General features: G+C 41.0%; 1 protein-coding gene across 1 annotated transcript in view; it reads left to right on the top strand.

The window, feature by feature from the left end:
- SYT1 (synaptotagmin 1) overlaps positions 1 to 18285 on the top strand; it is a 375273-nt gene that overhangs the window by 261154 nt on the left and 95834 nt on the right. Inside the window, exon 5 of the mRNA XM_050892070.1 lies at positions 11430 to 11614. Within this exon, the coding sequence (XP_050748027.1) occupies positions 11430 to 11614 (185 nt within the window). The remainder of the gene's footprint in view (positions 1 to 11429; positions 11615 to 18285) is intronic.

Below are 18285 nucleotides of genomic sequence, written 5' to 3'. Positions count from 1 at the left end.
CCATGATTCTTAAGTGCAGAATACATCTGTTTCTTTAATAAGTGGATGGCAGATATAATGCATATATATGTTATGTTCTATGCTGTAGATGAGTCTTTTTAACGTGTCTTTATCTTACCTATCAGAGAGGGAAAAACAGGTTCATCCCAGGCCTTTTCAAGGGCTGGATAAAAGCAGATATATGAACCTGCTTAGTGTCTGTTCAAAGGCAGTAATATGGCTCTACTGGGCTGTGTAATGGATAGAGGCAAAAGATCAAGTCCTAAGGGAAATGGTGTCATACTTTTTACGAACAGAAAGAATTTGATTATTTACAAGGTAGAAATACTTCAAATTTTTACATTTGGCCTTATTTCACATGGAGAGACAGTAAATTTCACTGAGAATTTCACCAAATTTTTTAATAAGGTAGGAAATGAAAATCTGAACTGACAACAAAGCTGAGGAACAACAGGACTGTTTCAATGGGTAGGTTCATCAGTTTGGTATGTATGAGGAGTAAATTCTGTTTACTCTGTGCTATCCCATACTTCAGTGCTTTGTCTGAGTGTATGGTTTCTGGTTACAATATTGCTGGCTGGATAATAAAATGGCAGGAGTCAGGAAAGAAAAAAGATCATTTTTAAAGCTTTAAATAAGAAGTGAAAAATTATTATCAAAGTAGCTGTATTGGGTTTGCATGGCAAGGTTTTGGTAGCGGGGGGCTACAGAGCTGGCTTCTGTGAGAAGCTGCTAGAACCTGCCCCTATGTCTGACAGAACCAATGCCAGCTGGCTCCAAGATGGACCCGCCGCTGGCCAAGGCCGAGCCCACCAGCAACGGTGGTAGCGCCTCTGGGATAACATATTTAAGAAGGGGGAAAAGTTGCTGCACAGCAGCAATTGCAGCTGGAGAGAGGAGTGAGAATATGTGAGAGCAACAACTCTGCAGACACCAAGGTCAGTGAAGAAGGAGGGGGAGGAGGTGCTCCAGGCGCCGGAGCAGAGATTCCCCTGCAGCCCCTGGTGAAGACCATGGTGAGGCAGGCTGTCCCCCTGCAGCCCGTGGAGGTCCACAGTGGAGCAGATATTCACGTGCAGCCCGTGGAGGACCCCACGCCGGAGCAGGTGGATGCCCGAAGGAGGCTGTGACCCTGTGGGAAGCTTGCGCTGGAGCAGGCTCCTGGCAGGACCTGTGGACCCATGGAGAGAGGAGCCCACGCTGGAGCAGGTTTGCTGGCAGGGCTTGTGACCCCACAGGGGACCCACGCTAGAGCAGTCTGTTCCTGAAGGACTGCACCCTGTGGAAGGGACCCACGCTGGAGCAGTTTGTGAAGAACTGCAGCCCATGGGAAGGACTCACGTTGGAGAAGTTTGTGGAGGACTGTCTCCCATGGGAGGGACCCCATGCTGGAGCAGGGGAAGAGTGTGAGGAGTCCCCCCCCAAGGAGGAAGGAGCGGTAGAGACAACGTGGGATGAACTGACTGCAACCCCCATTCCCTGTCCCCCTGTGCCACTGGGTGGGGAGGAGGTAGAGAAAATCAGGAGTAAAGTTAAGTCCAGGAAGAAGGGAGGGGTGGGGTGAAGGTGTTTTTAAGATTTGGTTTTATTTCTCATTATCCTGCTCTGATTTGATTGGTAATAAATTAAACTAATTTCCCCAGGTTGAGTCTGTTTTGCCTGTGACAGTAATTGGTGATTGATCTCTCCCTGTCCTTATCTTGACCCATGACCCTTTCATTATATCTTTTCTCCCCTGTCCAGCTGAGGAGGGGAGTGATAGAGCGGCTTGGTGGGCACCCAACATCCAGCCAGGGTCAACCCACCACAATAGCACATCATGACAAATTAAACTTAAGTCTCTTTGTTTATGCTACAGTTCTGTAGTGATAAACAAAATTAAGTTTTAAGGTCCCAAACACTCTGCAAGCCTGGAACATTTTCAGAACACAGCATGTCATTACGCTCTCTGTGGGACAGTAATTACTCTGCTGACAGTAACTGTTCCACACCAGGGTAGGAAATGCTGTGTTTCGGTCCTTCTTTTCAGCAGCATCACTGTTTTGTAGGAAACGGCCTCGCAGAAAATCTGGAAGTGGTCCTCTGACTTGCTGCTTGGGAAGAAGCAGAGTGAAGGAGGTGCCCTAAGGGCTGAGCAAGGCTCCTGGCGCTGCAGTAGCTGAGGTGCCAGTGAGATGTGTTGGAAAGATTACAGCCTTGAGGGGGCTGGCGCTGGGACCCGGGGCACCTCTGGTGTATGCTTGGCTCTGGTGTCGCACAGGGCGCTCAACGCTAGTGATATAGTGTGCTGGAGGGGTTCCTTCTGGGTGTGAGTTTGTGTTGCCTCCATAGTAGCTGGAGCCATACAGCGTGCATGCACCCCAGGGTGGCACTTGATGTGCTTCCTCTGGTGGGATCTGAGGTTGACACTGCACCCCAGGCTGCTATCATCTGGTGCACTTGCTTGCAACATGCGCATGGTATCCTCCAGCACTTAGCTCCCTACACTTGCAGGGTGCACGCCTAGGACCTGCAGCTGACATGAACTTTGCTGCTGGCAAAGATGTCGCAGGCACTTGTGGTCCTGGAAAGCTGCTCACGGTGAATGAAGCCCCTGTTGTTTCCTGTGCACTGCACCGGTCAGTAATGTAGACCAATGCTCCTACGGTGTCTTCTATATGACGCTAACCAAAGTAATTTTATTCTGTATGTATTAATATCTGCATCTCTGCAGTTCAGATATTATTACCTACCTCCTTTATAAGACACTTTGTGATCTACTGACAAAAAGTGCTATATATGAGCCATTTTTATTTGAGACCTTCTAAATTAATATTAAATCTCAGTAAGGAATAAAACTGGTTATTACTTTCAGTGGGAACTTAGTGTATTACTGCAATGGTTGTTAATTCTTTTAATAGTAGCTGTTCTCCTTTAAACCCTAAGCCATTGTGTTAAGTTTGCATATGTTAACAAACCATTGGCTTACAGACATAGTCTTCTCTAAGTTCATCTTGTCAGAAATCACAATCAGTTCCTTTTTTTAAAGGACTTTACCCCTGCATAGTATTTTATTAAAAAATGTGCCAAATTAGCTTTTCCTTTCTTGGCAATGGAGTTTTTACCTAGTTTTGGAACTTATAACATTCAGCATGTACTCCGCATGACTAATTCTGGTATGCAAGAAATGTGATTACTGTTTTGAAAATTGAAATACAACCCTGGCCCTCATATTTGCACGGTAAACCTTGAAAATGTGACACAAATAACATTTCCAAGTGTTCAAAAACTGAAAAGGAAGATAAAACAAAACCAGTGTTCATTGCATACAATGAATGAAATCAGCTAAGAAAATCAAATATGTATAGGCATAATTGATTTTTTCCCATCAGTTTCATTACTTTTGAGTCTTATTCTCTTGATTTCTGAGTCCCAGGATTTATATGACTGGAGTGTTTTGTCCCTTTGAAAATTCCAGTTCCAAGTCAGAGGGAGTTGCATGACTTTTTTTTTTACTGTTTTTTTTCATTCAGACTATCAATCGAAGTTTGAAGTACAACATATTGTATATGTCACAGGAAAAGTGAAATGTGTTTTAACCACAAAATACAATTGTCCACATGATGGAAAGCAGTCATCTCAAGCTTCTACAGATTTGTTTGTCAGAGTTGAATATTAGCCCCATGAGTTGCTTTGTCCCTTCTCAGGAAAGTATTTGGCCTCAGCTGGTGTTGATGTGTACAGTTTTTGGAAAGCCTTCAGCAAACCTGTCTGGCTTCCAGGTCTGGTTGGAGGCTCCAGCTTTCTTCATCTTCCCCAGCTGCTCAGTGTGCCCAGTGCTTTCTCTGGCAATTATCTAGAGCCTGAATTCATTTATTTTATTTTAAAAGCTTTATGGCAGCAGATATATGAACTGATAGGAAGTATCAGTCTAAAAATATTATCTACTTGATCAGAAAGCATCTTCCACCAAAGTCTTTCCTTTCCCTACACTGTTTTCTGTAGTAAGTGACCTAGAGGTTTTGCTGGAAAGGGGAGGCTGTTTTATTTGTCACACTGGCCAGCATTGCGGTCCTTCAAAAGGGACACACTGTGCAGCAGGGAGCTGGGCTGCTGGTTCCTCCTCTGGGCCATTGCGTGCCAAGTAGGAGAATATCATTCTTTCATAGAGGGCAATGGAAGAAACGGCTGTATTTTCTGGGTGAAGGGGGAGGCAGGAGCAGGCAGGAGGGCTGGGAGCTGTGGGAGGGTGAGAGGAGAGCGAGCAGCCCCGCAGAAGCACAGCACTGCTGGAAAGGGCAGCCAGGCGCCAGAGACCACAGGAGGGCCCTTCCCAAGGAGCCACTTCACCACCAAGGAGGCTGTGTGTCCTGGTTTCGGCTGGGACAGAGTTAACTTTCTTTTTAGTAGCTGGTACAGTGCTGTGTTTTGGATTGAGTGTGAGAATACTGTTGATAACACGCTGATGTTTTAGTTGTTGCTACGTAGCGCTTATCTTAAGCCAAGGACTTTTCAGTTTCCCATGCTCTGCCAGCAAGCAGGTGTGCAAGAAGCTGGGAGGGAGCAGAGCTGGGGCAGCTGACCTGAACTAGCCAAAGGGATATTCCATACCATGGAACGTCATGCCCAGTATATAAACAGGGGGGAGTTGGCCGGGAGGCGCAGATCATGGCTTGGGAACTAACTGGGCATTGGTCAGTGGGTGGTGAGCAATTGCATTGTGCATCGCTGGTTTTCTTCTCCCTCCCCTCCCCTTTTTTTTGGTTATATTCCTTTTCATTACTATTATTATTGTATTTCATTATTACTATTGTTGGTATTATATTTTACTTTAGTTATTAAACTGTTCTTATCTCAACCCATGAGTTTTCCTTTTTTTTTTTCCCTTTCCTCCTCCTCACCCCACTGGGAGGGGGAGGGGAAAACGGCTGCGTGGTGCTTAGCTGCTGACTGGGGTTAAACCACGACACTGTGCAATGGTGGTTGAGGTGAAAATGAGCCCAAGAGAGCGGTCCCGACCAGCAGTGACACAGCTGGCAGAGAGGAGATCTGTGTTAACTCTCTTTTGCTCAGAGTCCGTTTCATTTTGATTCGGGGTGGGGAATGGGCAGGTTAATAGAGGAGCTGTTTTTGTTTTAGTATTTATACAGATGAAACCTGACATTTGAGCTTGAAGGCCTTTGCGATCTCTCTGAGGTACTTCCTCCAAGAAGGAGACATCTCAGCAGCTTCTCTTCCTTGGGCTGGCTGCCTCACCATCCTGTCTCACCTGGAAACTCCCCTGCCTTGCTTTCTCCCCCATGTGTCTTGAGAGATGAGGGGCAGAGGGGCTGATGGGACTAAGCAGTGAGGAGCTGGGGGAGAGAGGGAGCAAAACACGTTGGAAAGAAGGAGACAGAGATAGCAACAGAGACAGAAATAGTTCTGCTCTGCAGAAAGAAGATACACTGTTGGGTAGATGTGTTTTAGCATGACAGAGAACCTATCACATGCCCTAAAAGGTGAATTAATACCAGCAATAATAAATATAAATGACCTGCAAATTCCAATAGTAGGTGTGAGTTTGCCTTCAGGTAAATATTTTAGTCATTTTATGCATTTTGACTTCCAGCTTTGGGAGCATACAGTAGGCACATCAAATTCTTAAGCAGCCCAAGTACCTCAGCTAAATTTGTAGCCGTATCTAGGATTACTGCTAAATTCACTGTCAGTTTATTTCCAAAGACCGGAATGTTCAGTCGTACAAAATTTGCATAATTTTGCATGATAATGTCTAACAAAGAAGCTATAGGCAGGAGTATATTCAGTGAGTGAAGCCCATCTGATCAGTGTACTTTCACAGACTGTTTTGCATGTGGGGAATTTTCACTGTCAGAACACACATCTCTTAGCGCAGTTAAAGCTTCAGTAACTTCCATAAACTATTCATAGAGATAGTCTTATGCAACTGCACGTGCTCAAAAAATAGAGGAGGGGGGGAAATGTCAGCATGGGAGCATTCGTTAAGATATTTAGTAATGGTTCCTTCTGGTGAGGGGTCAAAGGTAGCGTCATTAACTTGAACCACATAAAAAATCTGTGGTATATGTAAGAAAGTGAAAATAATATTTTGCAAGCGTGCTACTAAAGCAAGAGATCATACCATAAGAGTGTTTGGGGTGGAAATGTAGCTGTATAAGCCTGAAGGCTAGTATTTAAATGATCAGTATTTGTAAGTATGTATTTGCAGTTTTTATCTTCCTCTTTTACAAGTCATTTTACCACGTGTCAGCATTTCCTTTTCTTTGCATTGATCACCTCTGTATTCCTTCTGCTGTGAACAGTGATATCTATTACCTGGGTCCTTGCTCTCAAGTACATTTTCTTTAAGTAACTTCTAATGAAAGTCAAATTGATTCCCAGAACATGGCCCCTGGGGAGTTTCTATACAGAAAGTCTGAATATGGCTATATATGGGGTTTGCTTCCTGATTAGAAGCTGTAAGTGCAAAAACCTAAGATAAAACTATGCTTTAGTAAATGAAAACTGCCAGTGCTCTCATGTTCAGGCTACCAGAGCTTTAGATTAATGCAATGCACTTCACATACAACTATTTGGCAGTTGCAGCTTTCTGTTAAGTATTGTGCCCCCTCTAAAACATAGATTATTAATATTTATCAATTCCGACATGCCATGGGCCTCCTTTGCAGAATAATATGGAAGCTGCCATCATCTGATAGTCCTTTGCTGTCACAGTTTAAATGGGGCTGCTTAATTGCTTAATTGGGAGTTGTCGGTGGACAGCATTTTTGGTATGGAAGTCTTCACTTTTTTAATTCAGCTCCTCTCTTCAGTTCTTCCTTGACCTTCCCTCTCTTTGGCTTCTGAGTTAATAAAGTTTCCTATGACATTGCACACAGAAAGGGAAGAAAATTATTAGGATGAAGGATTTTAATCTCTTTTACAGACTGTAGCACTTTGGTGCTGTTACACATTTTGTGACTTACCTCTTACTGGCTTTCCTCTGGAGTCAAATGTTCTCCGAGGCATTTGATAATTTTAGATCGTCTAGCGGGAATGTCAGTTTTAGACCCAAGGCCTGTACTTCTCCAAGCATTTTGTGTAAGGCCAAGTAAGGATATCTTTATATAAAGGCCATAATTTGTAGCTCGTAAATTGAATAACTCAGTAATACATTCTTTCCTTTGAATCTAGCATATTCAGTGGAACAATATTTAATGACAGGTTGGGACACAAGCTGTATTTAGTGCAGCGCAGTAGAAGCAAATCAGTGGAGTGAAGCAGTCGGTCCTGAGGACCCAGCCCCACACTGCAAACTTTGTGGGGGTAATGCCTCGGTTTAGCTTTCCTCCCATGAGCCAAGTGCCTTTTGCAGTTGGAGCACCGTTAGGTGAGCTCTGGGAGCATATATTCCCATTCAGCCCATCGTGCCCTCCCAGATCGCTGCATAACGTGAGTCCAGGCGTGGTATGTGGGTATGGGCTGGAGATATGCCTCATAAATGCACTCCTAAGCCTAAACTAAAATGATAATGTAAGTGCATCACAGCTGCTGTATTTGTGAAATGCTACAAATGCATCAAATGACCCACAACGTGCACGCAACCCTGGCTGGCATTACTAGAAGGAAGCAACAGAGAGGGATGAGAGAGCTCACAACTGCTTTAGCTGCATCCATGTCTGACTGATGTTCAGCATGAGTGAAGGATGCAAAATCGGTACCCAAAATGCCTCAATTATCAACACAATCCTAGAGCTTACTCTTTTCAGTGCCCTGCTATTGCTCAGGAGTTAGCCATGCACTTCATTTTCTCTACACTCTCCTTTTACAGATAGGCTTCATTCCTGCATTTCTGAGTAAAGTCCTAGAGCATACCCTGCTTGGACTGGATCAATAAGACTGATTCAAGACCTTATTTACTAACTATGCTACTCAGCAGATCCCCTCCTATAGATTTGTCTTTAAGAGCCTTGTAGAATCACCGAATCACATAGCGATTCATGACAGCTTCTTCAAAATAAGTATTCAGTATTTGCCCACAGGAGCAGAACAAAGAAAATAGCACTGAAATACCAGAAAGTTTACACACATATTAATTATCCTTAAACCAATAGCTTTTCCTTGATCACATAGGTAAGTATTGCTTGTTTCAAAGCACCCCCTTGTGCAGGCACTGGGTAAGACAAGTTGTACAAGAAGCTTCTGGCTCCTTGACATCTCAGTCACTTGGTCAGGATCTGCGTTTTTCACGTCACCCACCCTGCTTTGTCTGCCACAGAGGTCTTTTGTTCAATGGATCATGTCTGAAGACCTCCTGAGGTTTCAAACTGCACTACTGAACCTGATCAAACTGGTTTAATATAGATGGAGGTAGTCTTCATACTGTAGATTCCCTTTGTTGTCCATTTAAACAGTGGAAAAATGAAATTCTTTGAAAATCTTGCATAAGTGTGGGTAAAGTCCAACTGAAAACAACCAATATGAATCTCCAAAGTGAGCCACTGTGCAAAAACATGGAAGTTCATATACTGTCGGTAAGGTTTTTATAGATATTCACAGTTGGTAAAAAGGCTGAAAAATTAAAGGTTCTAGACTTGAGTCTTCCAAAGTGACCAGTGACTTCAGTCATTTCATTCTGGCCTGTCCACCTTGAGATGACTTTATAGAAAACTAATTTTTAAAAACTTATCTTTTTCTGGAATTCAAGCTCCTCTGGCAGCGTCATGAATTGGGGAGCACAGAGATGAAAACTCTCGAAGTCTTTACTAATTTCGGAAAATCTTGTCTGTATTACATAAAATGATTAACATTTAAAATTATTTAAATAGTGCTTTTGAAAGGAAACAAACAACTTCAAAGCCAGTGATAACTGTATGTTTCACTTGTCTTAAATCTAACATTTGCATCCACTGGTTGGGCAATCTGTCAATGGCAGTGTTTGGATGAGCCATCTCCTTGACAGAGATAGTACACTTTTATTGGGAAAAAAAATCCATTCCTTTTTGCTTTTTCAGACTTGAATGTTGAAGTTGTTTTGGAAATGTCCAGATTTTGGGTTGCCCCAATTTTTTTCTTTTATTGCTTATGCTTTGTTTAATAAAAAAGGGAACATATTTTCTTTGAAGAGATAAATAAGGAATTCTGCATAATTCTTGGTGTCTCAGATATTAATTTGATGATCATTTAATTGCATCACAAGAGCTATTGGGTGAAATTAAATTACAAACAGATGAGAGCAGACAATGCATTATAAAAAAGAAGCTGAGGTATCTGCAAGTGTTTCAAATGCTCCCCAAGGCACCCTACATTGTTCATGCTCCAGGGAACCGAGGCAGCAGTGCCAGAATACCACTTTACACAACAGTTGCGGCACAAAGGCACCTGACTTCACTACCTACACAAGCTTTTTCATCTGTAGGATGCATATGTATATATCCTATTAACACCCACATTCCCTGTCTCCTCAATTCTTTGGTTCTCCCAACTTACCCGCTTTTGATGTGTGCCTCCTCTCTTCCCTCCCACAGTGCCATCCTGCTGGCAGAACCCCATCCCATATTCTTGCTGTGCCCCATATTCCCTGGCATCATGCTTCAAGCACTGCTGACAAGGCAGCAAAACAAATAGCTGATAAATTTGGGCACAGCATTCATTTCATATTGACATGAGTCCTGTAGATTCGCTCAGCTATAAAGTATAGTGTTATGTAAATAGCATTTCAGATGCTAAGTGTCTAACAGACGAAGTACACATATGAAGTTTAGAATTTGAGAAAAGCACACATTGCCTGTGAAAGGTGATGGTTTTACATTTGTGAGTGCCGGATGAAAAAAAAAAAAAAAAATTTGTAGGAGAGTCAGTTGTGCTACAAAGTGTTACCACACCAGATTTGAAGACAAAACGAAATCATTAGTGCATGAAATACGATTTTAAGTTGTGATAAGCGCAGATCTAATGCAACTTTAACTGCAGAATTGCTGCTGCTGACTCCATAAAATACATCCCATAAACAGCTGTTAATCTGTTCACTGTTTATCTTTTAACATTCATTTGTTTAGTAATCAGTTCTCATTTGTTCTACATATGGTACAGCTTCCCTTTTACAGCAGCTGCATTTAATGAACATTTAGAGGCACAAAAGTATTACAGAAATTATTGTTTAACTATTCTCCTGTATTATTTTTGTATCTGTCACCAAGGACATTTGAATAAAAGTTAGAAAAAATGGTCATTAAATTTAGAGTAAGGAAGGTGTAGGTACTCTGTCCTCTTCCTGAACTGGTAATTTGTAGTGGAAGTTCCTGTGACCATGCTTCACACTCTGCTTAGCTCCTTTAAGCAATTAATTTTCTCTATTTATACTGTCCATTCCCTTTTGTGATTCACTGACGTCAACATGTCAAATTTGATTCACTCTTTGGTTTTGCTCTGTATCGTATTAGAGACCTTTTAGGTAATGCACTGAGAGAGTATGTTGCAGACCTGATAGACTGAGTGCATTTTGAGATTTTTAGAAAATGATTTACAGGATTTAAAGTTTTGTCAGGTGTTCTGGTTAAATGTGGGGATCAGTGGTCATTAAAGGAGGTCATTAAAGCTGATTCGTATGAAGATAATTCCCTTCTGGAGTACTGGTGTTTAAATGTCATCTTAATTCCTTTTTTCCAAAAATTCTGATCTTTAACAACACCATTTTAATATAGTAAGTGTTCTCTGTTATTGATTCATGCTTCAGCCATGTCCAGCATCCTGGACTGAATGAATAAACGGAACATATGCTTTTCTTCATACGAAAGTATAGGTGAGAATATAGCTATGTACTGAAACTTTGCTAGCATTAGGGCACGATGACGAACAGGGCAAATGCCCTTGGATTGGACAGTCCTTTGTCCTTGGTCAGTCTGTACCGGTGGCCTTGACCTGCATCTGTTGCAAAGAGTCTGTGAGTCTGTCAAGTACAGCCGTGGGCAGAGGAGAAGGGCTGTTCATTAAAACTGACTGCTTGGATCGGATGCCATTCCAGAAAAGGGAAATTCCCAGTCAGTTCCACCCGGTTCAGCCACAATGCCAGGTGGGCTGGGGAGATGACTAAAGAAAGAAGCAAGTAATTGCCTAGATGTGCCGAGCATTTTACAGATTTGCACAGTGTAAATATTTTGGACATATTGTTTTCAGATGGTTGATTAATCAAAATAGCTGCAAGTGAGTTTGATATGTGTCACCAGGCATGTAAATAGATAGATGTGTTAAATTGGTGTTGTATGCGCAAATGTTCAGTTGGGAGAAATACGCAAATGATGCCAGGATATTTTAGAAAGGATTTCAGGTATTTCTGCAAGGCATTTTCATTGAAAAAGGCTTAGCTGTGAGAGAAATGTGCTTGTTTCTGAATTTAACCCTACTAACAGTTTACCACCTTCTTTTTGTGTGTGTTTCTTTTTCTCTTCCAGTGCCACCTTGGGCCTTAATAGCCATAGCCATAGTTGCAGTCCTATTAATCCTTACTTGCTGCTTTTGTCTCTGTAAGAAATGCTTATTCAAAAAGAAGAACAAGAAGAAGGGAAAGGAGAAGGGAGGGAAGAATGCTATTAACATGAAAGATGTTAAAGATTTAGGGAAAACCATGAAAGACCAGGTAAAGTACCTCTCCTTTTCTTGAACTCTTGAGTTGCATTTGAAGGTTTCTCTTTGATGTGTCTAGAAAAAGTTCTGCTTGTTGCCTCAGTAGCAGCTCTGTGAAGAGGGGACTGATTGGCAGCGTCTTCTCGGTGGTATCACAAAAGATGAATCTGGGTGTGGCATCACTAATAAAGTAGTCAGCCAATTTCCCTGCTCTGCTAAAAAAAAAAAAATGAGCAGGCGTATAATGACTCATCTGGAAGGGGCAAATTTATTGAGAGTATCTTGCTTGTCCCAAAAATGAAGCAAATGTGTGCAATTTTCACTGTCCTTCTTCAAGACTTTGACCAGGACCTAGTACAGTGTTTTTATATCTTTCTAGCAGTATTTCTGAGCTTACATGATAAACAAAAGTAGCTCTGAACTCCAAATCTCTTTTTACACAAAAGCAAAAGTTCAGCAGAGAAAGAAACAACAGTATAGAAGAAAAAATGAGAAGCATAGAAACAAGGGGAAACAACCAAAAAGGAAGAGCACAGGGGCATTCAACACAATGATGTTGGGAGAATTCATTTTGTACTAGACAGGAGGAGATTAAAGATAACAGGCCATACTTGTAGCTGTAAGTCAACTGAGTAACTTGGAGGAAAAGATTAGCATAATGCCCTTTGAGCAGCATCATTTTCATAAGGGCAGAAAAACTTGTCCTTCAGCTGTGCTTCATGCAAGAGAAGCAGAAGGTTGCAGGACCTAATCCTCAGGGCCATAGACTTGACCAATACGTTCCTGAAAGAAAATAAAGCTTTTTTTTAACAGGGTTTTAGTATTGTCCTTCCTGGAGCAAACTGTTGAGAATAAGCAGAAGAATGGGGAAATAAATGTGAAGTATCCATGTGCCCTCACTGCGTTGCCAGATTTCCTAAGCTAAGAAGACAAAGGGCTATATTTTTCAAATAGAAAGTGCTGAAGAAATTTAGAGAATTGCTTTGCAAAACCTCTTCAGTAGGAGCCAATAACTGTAAAGATATTGCATGGTCAAGTCTGTGCTCCCAAGACCCCTGGTAAGGTTGAGCCAGAGCAGTCCAGGAGCACTTATCCAGCCAAAAAGAGGATAAAATCATGGTTGGGAATGAGCAGTTCCTTCCACAAGTTGGGATCTAGTATAGAAGAAAGCTGGGCTGAAGGCAGGTTGATTAGAAGTACAAGCCAAAGCTGGGAACCCGAGGACTAGGGCCAGCTGATTGGGAACAAGATCCAAGAAGAGAAGCCTAGAGCACAGTAGCTAAGAGGCCCATGGAGCAGACCAGAACAAGCGGTGAGATGCCACTGTACAGTGATGGAGCAGCCACCGACGTGGCTCATCAGCCAGTCTTAAGAGTCCTGGAACAGGTTAGCATGCTTCTGCAGGCAAGTAAGGTGTAATAGGGGAAGAGCAAAATCAGGAGAGTGGATGAGGAAGCCTTACAAGTCTGATGACTAGCTACAACTGGATCACAAGTGGAGTCTGAAAGGAGCTCAGATAAGGGGAGGAAAATAATGGATAAACTTCAAAGGTACAGAGCTATCAGACCTATTTCCAGTTTCCATTATCAGACAAGAGGGCAGTTTTTGTTGTTCTTGCTCAGTAGACAGTATGGAAAGAAAATAACTGAAGATCCAGTTGTTTTATTCCTGTTCATGCTACTCGATTGCAGTAGCCACTACTAAAGTGTTGATTCATTAGACAGTAGTTAACTTTTCTAGTCTATACACTGCACCAATACAGTAAACTTTGGCAAAATTCATTACTTTCAAGCTGTATGTATCAACATTTTATAGTGACCACTGTACACACTGGCATCATGTGAGTGATGAAGGAAAGAGTGAGGCTTGATCTGACACAATCTGTTTTGGTTCTCAGACCATAAGTACACATAGCATGCTTACAGCTAATGAAGTTCACACCAGTTGCCCATCCTAGGTGTACTCATGTGTCTACATGCTAGGAGGCAATACAAAGCAGATTTCTCTACAGCCATCCCAGATTGCCTTACTGCAACTAACAGAGTCCTGCACAGGCACAAAGAGCGAACAGCTGGAGACCCTTGCATCCACATTGCAAGTGGAGCACTTTAGATAGTGCCCTGGTGCGCAGCTTCAACATTGGTTCCACCCAGAGAGAAGATGCTTCATGTGCCACACTGGTGTACTGGAGTGCATGACACCAACCCAAGACAAATTCACACCTGAAAACAACCTCATCAGTACACAGAATCACTAGTGTAGATGCAGCTATTCCAAGGTTAGGAAGATTAGTGAGGCCGAGCTCAAAAAACAACTGAGCAGAAATTTTGAGTTCTCCCTTGAAAAAGATTTTATGCTGATTTTGTTTTCTCCATATGATGAATATGAAACAAACCCCTTTTCTTTAAGCACTTTGATTTAGCATTCATAGATTCCCTGTATTTGATTTATAGACTTTCTTCTGGGCTATTAATATTAAGTAATTGTGAGATATTTCCCCCACAGCAATGCATGGAAAATCAGATCATCAATTGTTGGGTTACCCTGGGCTACTGTTAGCCAACTCCTTCCATTAAACCAAGAATAATTTGGAAGAACTGTTTGATTATGCTTGTGGAAAAATTCCTTGAGATGTTTGTTATGTTCTGCCAATGATAACAAACCTAATACTTTGTTGTAGGACCAATAATGTGCGATTTGTTGATTGATATTTATGTGGAATTTGTTCCATATCATGTAAGGCCATTGTTGTATTTACAATATATTATTAAGTGTTTTTAATTATATTCATTAGGACCTGGATAAATGACCATGGATTCTTGGAAAATAAATATTTTAAATGCAAAATTACATTATTTAATTAATACTGAGTTTCATTTCTATCTTTTCCATGGGAAATTTGATAAAAAGCTGAATCATGCGTCTCTTGTCTACCAAGAGAGCTCAAACTTTGAAATGTTGCACAGATCGGTGTTTTAAGATGGTTCCATTCCAAATATCCTGTATAGTTATTTAAACATACATTTGCCCAAACATTTTGGGTTTTAACCAATATGTTTTGTTTTGCACAGTTAAACCTAAGGTGGGTAGATTCTCAGTTGATGTAGATGTCAGACCTTTAGTAAGTGGATGGATCACCAACTCTCCAGCCAAGCTTCCTCTTCACTGTCTGGGATTTCAAAAACAGGCTACTTAAATTAGCCCCTTAAATTCATACCTAGCAGTCCGATAGTGTACAGATTTTAAGTCCTTGGCATTCAATAACTTTTACCAACTTAATTCCTAATTTGTGAAATTTTAGCTGTCTTTTTTTTTTATGTATGACTGATTGTTTATTCTAACAGTTTAATCTTGAAGTATCAGTGCAAATTTTAATATACCTAGCTGAACTCAATGCAATGCTAAATGTAAAATATTTCAGTTAAGAGAATTAAACCACTTTAGAGGCTCTGGCATAAAATAGAAAGGAGAATAACAAGAATGCCTTTTAGCTCTTTAAGGAAGCAAATTTTAATGTTAAAAAAGTAATTGAAGGTCAAGATGTAAATCTAATGTCATTATAAAGGGCAACGTACAGTACCAAAGATCTGAAATCTTGTCAAAAAACCAAAATGATTAGTTCAGTCATTGTTAGACCTGAACCTGCAAGTGCTAATTACCTTCTGCCTTCAGCTGAGAGTGCACAATAGCAGTTGATAGGCACTTGGCATCTTGCAAGATCCTAGTTCCCTAGGCACGCAAAACTTGAAAAGGAATAGCATTTCGTAAATTGAAAGTATCAGCTCCTGGAAGTATAATTTCCATCTTAGTCTGGTTTTGTTTGTCAAAGACAACTTCTGACCTACAAGTACTCATGCTGACCTGCACATCCGTGCCAAATCATTATAAAGCCATATAGCTTGACATAGTTAAAGATCCTTTTGACATAGAGACTCAGTCAGCTCAACAGTCACACATGATAGCTAGATATTACAGAAAGTGGAATAAAATTTTGGTCTCTGTTAGAATGTTTGTGCTTCAAAATGTCCACTTCCCTGAACACAACTTCAAATGAGAAACTGTTTATGAAATAATACAGATTATGAGCAAATGTAGCTGAGGGAAAGTGGGAGATGAGTTGAAAATAAGATTAGGTTTTCAGTCTTGAAACCGGTTTCCATTGCAGGCAATGCTTACTTTTTCAAGTAGAGTATACAACTCCACCAAGGGTCACTGGGAGGATTAGATTCCTTCTAGGGGAGGCAAATTGTTAATGAATGTACTACTGTAAAAAGGTCATTTCTCCATGGTTTTTACTAATGTTTGTGTGTGGATGTTTTAATTTTTATTTCTTCCTTCTATGTCCTCCTTGTCTATTTTGTGTCTCATGACTGTTCTGGATTGTCACTTGCGGTAGGTTTATTTTGCTATTTGGACGCACCTAGTCTAAAGTTCTGACACATATAGTCTTCTGACAGCTCTGGCTCCTCAGCAGAGATTTTTATGGAGTAGCTTTGATACACACATCAAGAGGCTGAACTAAATTGATTGGGTATTTTTTTGGTTGAGTATATATTTGGGGGGAGGCTAGAGGAGGGTGAAAGAAAAGAGGTTGTCATTCTTTCTGTAGTTAAAATATTAAGTCAAACTGTACTAGAAAGCTCAAGTTTAAAATTGATAGGCACACAAAAATAACTTGCTAATTTTATTTCCTTTTTGTATAAATGTCACCATATCAAAAGTAGATGAAAGCAGTGTGTATTTTTAATGTCTTAGTTTCTAAGTGTTGCTAAAATGATTGGTACCTCATGAAACTTGCTGTGGGCTCTTGCATCGTCTCAGTACAGTGCCCACGCTTCAAGTTCTTAGTGCTCCATACCAAACTCCTTTAAGTGGTCTTACTCCAGATTTCTGTTGGTGCAACTGAATGACAACTAGCACCAGTGTTTTTATGAGTTCTTCCCATCACAGTTTTCATCTTTATAACTTTCCAGTCTCTGCTAATGCCCCTGGTCACTCCCACTATTTTTTTCTTTAGAAAAAAAAGCCCCAAAACACCCAGCTCCAGAGACACTATAATAGCCACTGATTTATTGGGTCTGAATTTAATGCATTGGTATGGCAAAATTCTTGCTTAAGCTCAGCCTGTGGGCTGAGGAAAGGAATAGACGTAATCATTTCAGTCATGAACAGTGGCACTGAAAAATTACTAAAATCTAGCCCTATTGCTTGGAGAATAATTGTTGTGGTGGTCTGAACATTTTATTAGGTCACAAAGCATTTGTGGAGAAGGAGATTTAATAGCTCAGTCCTTTCTCATTGCATCAGGCTAAAACACTGTCACTAGTGAAAGATTTTTGGTTTACCATGAATGTGTCTGTTAGATGAAATAGGAAATTTGGGATCAGGTGTATGTACTACACCCTGGAGTATGAGGAGTATATTCTTGGCTCTGCTGCTGACTTACTGTGGCCTTCAGTCAGCCACCTGACTTCTCTATATGTTTGTTTTTCCTTTACATAGGCCTTCCTTTTACATCAGGGTTATGTACTAACTTAATCAGAATATTCTGATTAAAGTTCATGTATTAATAGCAGTGAAACATCAGGGCGTTATAAAGTAATATGATATTGAGAGCTGCAATTGCACCTAAACGAACTTCAACATGTAATGGTTTTCCTTATGATTTTAGCTGTTGAACAGTAAACATCCTTGCCTTCATGGAGACAAAATACTGAAGGAACAAGCTTTTTAATGTTAGATGTGGTGCCCTGAAATATTTCAAAAATACTGTGCGTTGACCTGGCAACATGAAGATGATAGCCAAAATGAAGTCAGTAAAATCCACACTGACATCCAGAGAGCCTGGATTTCACTCAAAGGAACCCAAGCCTTTATTGCCAGAAATAATCCAAGAGGGTCTTTTTGAGGGAGAGGAGCTGTGTTGCTGGCAGTGGTCTTTTCTTCTGCAATGTTTGCTCGTGTGCTTGTTTGCTTTCCCAGTTGAATGCGTAGAGAATAGTGAGTGTATTTATTCCACGATGCCACCTGTCTTGGTCTCAGCATGCCAATTCCCATTTGTTGGCATCTTCAGCCCACGGTGACATTAATGCTTGCTGTAGCTTATCCACAATGCAATGAGGCATCCTAATTCACACGCAGAAAGACAGCATGTGCTGCAGAGCCAATGCAGTGTAGAAAATTAGTCAGAAACAATGGGGACAAGTCTTTCTTAGAAAACAAGCCCAATAAGTATACTGTGGCAGTCAAAATGGATTGACTGAGTCCCATTTGTATATTAATTCAACCTCAGGCTTGACCAATCATCCTGCTTTTTCACCTGCCTCAAAAGACAACTGTGCAGGGTGCATAAAACTTCCTGAAAAATGTGAAAAGAACGTGTTTATGAAGATACAATGTTATAGATGAGTGTTTGTGTTTTGCAGGGTTTTCCACAACACTCTTTTGTAACTTAGATTTATATTGGACTTCAGAACCCTGAAAATATGGAAGCAACGGCTGTGAGCCTCAAGGCTGGGCTTACTTGCATTCCTGTCTCTTCCTCTCAGTCACTCCCAAGAAGACATAGGAGCTTGCTTTGCATGCTTCCTGAGTTTCTTTTTCCTCCTTTTTAAAAAATATTTTTCCTGGAAAATAATTCATTTATTACTTTTATTGTAACCTGTTGTACTGTTAGGATAATAG

Source organism: Gymnogyps californianus, chromosome 1 (assembly GCF_018139145.2).
Source record: "Gymnogyps californianus isolate 813 chromosome 1, ASM1813914v2, whole genome shotgun sequence".
Taxonomy (NCBI): domain Eukaryota; kingdom Metazoa; phylum Chordata; class Aves; order Accipitriformes; family Cathartidae; genus Gymnogyps; species Gymnogyps californianus.
This window is presented reverse-complemented; position numbering and strand designations above follow the sequence as displayed.